Raw genomic sequence first — 8067 nt, forward strand, 5'->3', positions numbered from 1 at the left:
TTCACTATATGTTCCATTGTGGGAATCGTTTCTTTCTGAGAGTGTTCAGCAGTGTGCATTTTGCCTCTGATTGTGTTCAGCAGTGTGCATTGTGCCTCTGAGAGTGTTCATCATTGTGAATTATGCCACTGATTGTGTTTGGTTGTGTGAAGTCTTCTTGTGAGTCTGCTCAGCTGTGTGACTTGTGTGACTGAGTCTGTGTTCCATCACATGAAGGGTGCTCTGAGGAGGTATCTGATTAGTCTCCAATAAGCAGGCATGCTGCAAGCCCTCAGTTCCCTGGAGTATATCAATAGTACAGCTGAGTAACTATCTGTGACTAGTTTACTATTTACATTTGGCTATGATATTTTGAGCACAGATAAAGCACTTTGTTTATGGTCTCTATTCCTTTGACACACCTAAGCTTCATCTTTCATAAGTAACTCATCAAGTTTGTGCAGTGTGTCTGACTGGCATGGCAGACATTTGAGGTGTTCTTCATGTTCTGACTAGCACTCCTTGGCACAGGGAGGCCATGACCTGATCCCACATCCTGATACCTCTAGACTAGACAGTGGCTGCTCCTACCTTTGACTATTTTAAATTTGGCCATAGGAACACCATTATGCAAATGACATTATGGTTCTCTGCATATCATTTTAGCTCTGTGTATTTGTGTGTGTGTTCTGCATCCTGTGATAATTTATTCTCAAAACAATGTTTCCTTGTGTATTTTTTCAAATATAAACAATTGAGGCATTCATTTATTGAAAATGTCATAGTTGCCACATATTTAAAGTAATGGTTGTGCCAGAGAGTTGGCTCAGCACATAAGTAAACTGTTTTCTAGAAGACTCAAGTTCAATTACCAACACTCACACTTGGCTGGCCCACAACTGCCTATAAGTCTAGCTCTAACAGTAATTGACACATCTGGGCTCCAAGAGCATCTGTGCTCAAGTACACACACACACATACACACACACACACACGCACACACACACAGTTAAAACTTAAATCATTGTTCAAAAAATTAAAAACAAACTATGCATGGTGACAAACACCTTTGTTCCCAGCACTCAGGGAGGCAGAGGCAGGTGGATCTCTGTGAGTTTGAGGTCAGCCTGATCTACAAAGCAAGCCCAGAAGAGCCAGGGCCACACAGAGAAACCATGCCTCAAATTCCTAAATAAATAAATAAATAATAAAAAGTAAGGTGCTAATGCAGGTCAGATGAAAGACATCTCACAGATCTCTGTGGAAAACCCATTGAGAAAGATAAACCTCATGTGATATCTGAGTGGGAATGCAGTTTAATCTTCTTTTACACACTTGCCATCCACAAACAGAGTAAACAGATGTAATGGGAAAAGGATGTTTTCACATATCAGTTTAAACCTTGAAATGCTCCTACTATGTCATGATCCATAGCTCTGATGACAACATATTGGATTGTACTAAGGGATGATACCCATTCCTGAATAATCACATATTTACTTTCCTGTCCCACACTGACCTCAAAAATTTAATTATATGCTTTTCAGTGCAAATAAACACAAGGGGACTGACTGTGGCATAGCTATGGGACACAAGAATATGAATAAAGTAGAATAGTAAGCCATCTTTGAACTTCATTCTTGTTTGCAAGATAACAGTCTCCAAAATGCAGAGAAACACAAAGAAGCTCATGAGCAGCAGGATGGTCCGGGTGGCCCTTTGCTCTGGAGATGCCTTTGGAGAAAGGCTGGTGTTGTGAAGATGCCAGGCCTGCTTCATGTGTCTGTACAAGAGAGCCACCATGTACCCACTGGAAAGGACCATGAGACTAATAAAAAAGGCTTCCCTGAAGAAAAACAATGTGGAAAATGTGCTTTGTCTAGAGTGACTCGGGAGTAGAAGTGAGCAAGACTGAGTAACAAACATAAGATTATCTGAGGTCGAATTGGGGATGGCACTATTTGATACCAGGAGGTAACTGCTAAAAGACATGTAGAGAACACAAAGAAAAAGGGCGCAGGAGATGGGATGGGGAGATTTATGTTTAAACTTGTTTAAACAGCAGCTTCTAGGGCTGAGGATGATGGTCCAGAGGACATTCAGCAGACAGGCAGCACAAAGGGAGAGGCCCCTCAAGAACCTGTGTAGATAGAAAAGGGATTTGCATGTGGTGGGGTCCCACCTCCCCCGAGACAGAAACATGTCTGCAGCTATGAGTCCCATAGTTAGCAGCATCAGTAGTTGGGTCAGGGCCAAGAAACCAATGGCAAGATCAATGGGCTTAGGCCTGTGTGCACCAATGAGCCTGCAGAGGTGGAAGAGAAAAAGGATGCTGTTGGCTGAGATCCCAATACTCATTTCAGAGAACAAGGTAATTTTAATGTTTGTGTTAGTGTGGAGTATGCTGGCTTTATTCATTGTGTGTGCATTTGCAAGTATCAAAAGTCTGAGGAGAAAAGAGAAAACTCTTCATTACAAATACAGGGAATGAAGCATTACCCACCAACACTGAGCTGGCAACAAGATGTCAATTCATCCCAATTATAACTTGTCTAATTGGAACTCAGCTCCAGCTCACACCCCCTTGAGGCCATCCCCACAGTCCCCACTGTCCCCACTGTCCTGATGCTTCTCAAGCAAAACTGAACTGTGCAGATCATTGTGGGGCTTCTCAGAATACAAACTTTCTTGTACATTAAACATTTCCACAAGATATAAAAAATTTTCCACTCCTGGCGCACATGTTTTGTTTATTCAGGGGTAATAGCGGCATCTCACTTGATTGTCAGACACACGTGCACAGGGTCATTTCTCTCACTGCCCTCTTCACTGCTGGCCAAGTATTCATTCACCTTCTTTTTCATTCATTCATTATTCATTCATTTTCTTTGTCTCTTTCTCTTCTTCTCTCTCCCCTTTGTCCCCCTTACCTCTGCCTCCTCCTCCTATTCCCTCTCTCTCTCTCTCTCTCTCTCTCTCTCTCTCTCTCTCAGTTTTTCAAGTCAGGGTTTCTCTATGTAGTCCTGGCTGTCGTGGAACTCACTCTGTAAACAAAGATGTCCTAGTACTTGGAGATCCACCTGCTTTTGCCTCCTGAGTGCTGGGATTCAAAGCATGCACCACCACTGCTCAGGCAAATGTTCTTAATAAACCTCCAGAACAAATAATTACCAATTTGGACTCTGAATTGAATCCTACTGACTCTCTGCCATTTCTTCGAGGTGTGACCATAAGCACTCAGAAGATGAGCTCCATTCAGCAACTCTGGAGCATATGCACAGTCAAGGAGCCCCTAGATGTGAGGATGCTACATACACACCAAGCATGGAACTGTTTCTGGCACAGAGTGATCTCTGTACAGGTCACCTGCTGGTTTTCTCATGCAGTGGCCTGGGAGACAGAATGCAGCTCTGTTAATGACTGATCAGCTCCTTCCCTGCATGAAACAGAAAAGACAAAGATGACCAAAAGGCTAGAATGATGGAGCCAAGTTTTCTTTCCAGAGAGTTTGAAATTCTGGCCTTTCTCTGAACTCTTCTAAGTGACTCTGCCTCCAACCTATGAATTTAATCTCCAGCCATGAGATCCAGTATGGTCTGAGTTCAGGGTGAGCATTCTCCTTTTTTTCCCTCTTTTGACAGGTAAAATCAGGGTAGTAAACAAAACTACAATTACAATACACTTAGGGCCATCTCATTCTAAGGTCACAATTAAATGAAAAGTGTCCACCCAGTGTTGAGGGATGGGCTCCACAAGAGTCTTAGGTCTCCATCACCTTCAAGTTGTAGGGGACTTTGCCAGACTTCATGGATGTAGGAAATTCAGTGGGCATTTTATGTAGAGCTCATCATTTCTTTTAATGACGATTAAATACACACAAAATATATAATATTGTAAAAAGTTTTCCAGATACACAGTAAAGAATTATCAACTGAAAATCAAGGGTGTGAGATGAAATAACTTCATAATTTTTCTGACCATATTGCACTGTAATACAGTATACTGACAAGAAGCAAAAATGTTTTAAATGATCTAAGTATTTGTTCTTATATCCACAGATGAGTGTAACCCTCACCTCTCAACAAGAAAACTTCTCTTTTTCAGGGGACAGAGATCAGTACAGAAAACCACAACTGATCAATATGGAGAGTTGTGGATCCCAGTCTCGGTGGACCCATCTACCAAAGAACTCCGGCAAGCAAGGCTCAGAGAACATTGCTTCTGAAGATGGCATGGAGAGATTGAAAGCAGGGGATTAGGGAATTCCCCGTGAGATTGTGTCTCCCGGTAGAGTTAAGGAGCTACAGCAATAACCTTACCCACATGACTGCCTGAACAGGAGCTAAACAAGGACAACAACACTTAGACATGCCAAGGTACAGGAAAACCACTGCTCAGCCCTTCTCAAAGAACTACAGGAGACTAAGGAATGCTAAGAGCAGGATCAACAGTCCAGGGAAGAGTACACCAACTGGTAGTCCAAAACCAAATTATCAGCCCTGAAAACAGGCAAACATGTTACATTATACAGACTGAGCAGGTCACAGTTATGCATCTGAGACTATATATGTTTGTAATGAAAATTAGAGGAAAAATGGCCCATGAGGCTGGAGGACAGCATGGGAAGGATATTTGGATGGGTTTTGAGGGAGGAATGGGAAAGGACATATTACATCATTATATTATAAGCTTAAAATTCAAAGAAGTATTTATAAAATGAGGGAAGAGGGAAGATGTTAAAATTCATAAACACTTGAAAAGAATGAATAATTCAGAGCTGAAAATAAATATGTGATAATAACAGTTGATAATTTGGGCTTCCTCACCTAAAAGCTCTATAATAGCAACACAAAAAGCTAGTTCTTCAAAAGATTGGTGGCCACCAGGCACAGAGAGTCATGATTAAGCTCTTCAGATTTTTCTTTCTGTGAATCTGTGGAGTTCCTCATAATGCCCTTGCTCCTCCCTGACCTCAGTCTCAATGAAGAGAAGTCAGGGGTGATGGAGAAGGAAGGACCAGGAAAGAAAAGGAAGAAGAGGGGGAAATTCAGTTCCATCTTCAGGTGACATAGAATAACAGTTTAAGGCACACAGCCAATATGGTTGAGTCTGTGCCATGATAACCCCAGAAAAATAAACAGTAATCAAGCCTTCAGGACAAAGAGTAGCAGTGCACACTAGCACTCAACCTGAACATCAGCTTGTGACCTGTGTGCACCCATAATCGTAGCCGTGGGTTTGATAGACACACCTTTCATGGAGGATAAAGTACACACTGGCAAAGTTTTAAAAGTTTAAAAACCTCAAAATATATGCATTCATTAGCAAATACTAACAAAACAATCCTAATACATATTTCTCTCCTATCATTTTTATGATGCAGGTTTTTTTGTTCAAGCGAATACAAACACACACATAAATACATACACACACAAACATGAGAGCTAGGGGAGAAGAGAAAGAGGAAGAGGGAAAAGGAGAGGGAGAAGGAGAGGTTGAGGAACTGATTTTTACAAAGACATGACATTGTCAACCCAGGGAGAGGGTTGTCAACATCTGTAGAGTTGGGTGCAGGTTGTGCTATTTTTAGGGTGATTTCAGTAAATACAGCCCTGTAAAATGTAGATCACTTAGGGTAGCCAGGACATCTCAGGAGCCTGGAATCCTCAGCCATATTCATGGCATCATGGCTTCAGGAGATCATTGCTTTGAAGGCACTGCAGAACCTTGTTAGTGTGGAGGAGAAAGTTCACAGTTGCTTCCTCTCTGCAGAAAAAGCTGAGGAGAGTGACACCATGTCATGAACTGTGAGCACCAGCTTGTCTGGAGTGAGACAAACAACAGCCTTGAGCCACCTGCCAGCTCCAGGCTTTGCAGCTACCTCAACTGTGCCTATGTGAAGGTCTATAGAAAATTCTGGGCTAATGCATCATTCGTATACAAAGCATTGCGGTGACTAAAAACCCTTCGTAGAAAAACCGCTGAAAGGGGTTACCTTGTCCCTCTTCCCAGATGGTAGTGCTCACATGAATGCCTACTAGCCCAGCAAAGGAGATCAGAGAACATGACAGCGACTTCCTACCATCAGAAAAATTACGTAAGAAAAGCCTTTTGCACAACAGTTCAGGCTGCCACAGCCACGTGTGTCCTTGGGATTCAATTGCACTGTGCCCTAAAATTAGTTTTTATAGCCTGGTCTATCAGGTTTCCTGCAGAAAAAATTGGTGTTCTGTACACAGAAAAAGGACCTGGATTTGTGTAATAGGTTCCCTGTGAAGAGGCCACATTGGGGACAAGGAAGGAAAGGCTTAGAAGGTAGAACAGGAGAACAAAATACACCTGGAGCAAGAAATATCCATAAGATTCTTGAACATTCTCTGTTAAAGCAACTATGAAGGCTTCATCTGCTCAGGGCAACAAGGTTAAAGCCCCCTGTTCTGCATGGAGTCAGGAAGCCAGGACTGTAGACACTGTGTCATCCCTCAGTTACCTGAATCATGGACAGCCTAAGATCCATGACATCACAAAGAGGCCTCAAACAAGTGACCAGTGTTCAGCACAGCAGTGGCCTGAGCTTGTGACCTGGAGGGAAATAGAGAGTGGAAAGGGGACAGGAACCCCCTCTACAGAGGCCACTGCATGCTGGGTGCTTGTGGCCCTGTGGGTGCACTGCAGCCAGGGAGGAGAAAGGCAGGGAGTGATGTCTCTGTCCTTCTCTACAACTTGGGTACACCTGCCCATTCCCGGAAGCTGAGAGGCTGTATAAAGAGCATGTTTATGTCTGGGCTGAGCAGAACCTGTCCTCCATCATACTTACAAAGCTGTCCTCGTGTTCCTCACCCTCAAATGGCTCACCTGTACAGTGTCACATCACTGCCCCCCCCCCGGCCTCCCCGTGCATAGTGCACAGAGGGGTTTGGAAGGTAGAACTGGCCCTGTTTCATCAAAGTAGGTTGTGTTTAGCATGGAGTTACACTGGGCAGTACTCTCTAACAATTCTACTTGGAAAGCTCAGGAAACAGTGGGGGAGAAGCCACCAGAGCCTCAGAAGAGGCAAACCATCACAAGAAGGTATAAGAGATGTGTCCAGAGAGACCATGAAGTAAAGGAGCTGTGGGGATGTGATGCAGAAAACTGTGAAAAACACTTGGCCTAAGGAATGGCTAAAACTCTTTTTATTGTCCTCAGATCTCACCCTTGCAGTGAGACTGTTGCAGTATTGCACAACAAAGGAATGAGATCCCAGAGAAGCCTCCTCACAGACCTGACAGTTTTGTCACAGATGACTGCTGTTACTACAGGGAACCAATTGTTGTACAAGAGAAACTTTTCCTGACATAACCTTGATATGGTGGTGTCCATGATGGAACAAGGGATAACATCCTTCTTACCTAGCAGCTTTGATGCTCTCTTTATAACAAAAAGGGAGATGGGTTTCTGTTCATCTGTTCCTAACCCCATGCAAAAACTCAGCTTGTGAAACTGTGAGAGCTAAGAGCAGAGACAAGGCCTAGAGAGAAACAAAACCTCGGTATTTCCATTATCTGAGCACTTTGCAATTGTCTCTCTCAGGCTCTAGGAGTCATAAATTCCTGTTCTTAGAATCCAGAAAGGGGAAACCACCACCAGGCTTAACATGGCCTTGACATCTGATAACTGGCAACCTTGTCCCTTACCTGAGACATCCCAGTGGGCAGAGCCCAGGCTAAAGGCAGCCTCTGAGTTCTAGGATCTATAGATGAACTGGGAGTGAACCACAGCACGGTGTGGGGCTGTCTTCTGTGGGGCTTTGAACTTACACCTTCAATTCCTTGTAAAGATTCAAACCTCTTAATTATTCAGACCACAGAAGTCAGATACAGTGTTGAGGACATTACATTAAGCTGTGGGTTTAAGCTTTCCTGGATAACATGAGGAGAGCTACAGGAAAGAATAAATCAGGAAATTGATTGTGTGATGGAAGTGCTAACACAGAAAGTCATTTACTTTAGAACAACATGCGTGCAAACCAAAATGTATTACTATTCTGGAAGCAAGAAAAAATTTAGGATTTACAGAATTTTAGGAATTACAGAAAATGAATATCCT

The 8067-nt window shown here is 43.0% G+C and overlaps 1 protein-coding gene across 1 annotated transcript; it reads right to left on the bottom strand.

Moving 5' to 3' along the window:
• Nucleotides 1-1467: 1467 nt before the first annotated feature.
• Nucleotides 1468-2397, bottom strand: LOC132653992 (vomeronasal type-1 receptor 44-like). The gene has a single exon (XM_060383304.1). The coding sequence runs from the start codon at nucleotides 2395-2397 to the stop codon at nucleotides 1468-1470; it is 930 nt and encodes a 309-aa protein (XP_060239287.1).
• Nucleotides 2398-8067: the final 5670 nt, after the last annotated feature.

The sequence above is a fragment of the Meriones unguiculatus genome, chromosome 5 (assembly GCF_030254825.1).
Source record: "Meriones unguiculatus strain TT.TT164.6M chromosome 5, Bangor_MerUng_6.1, whole genome shotgun sequence".
Taxonomy (NCBI): domain Eukaryota; kingdom Metazoa; phylum Chordata; class Mammalia; order Rodentia; family Muridae; genus Meriones; species Meriones unguiculatus.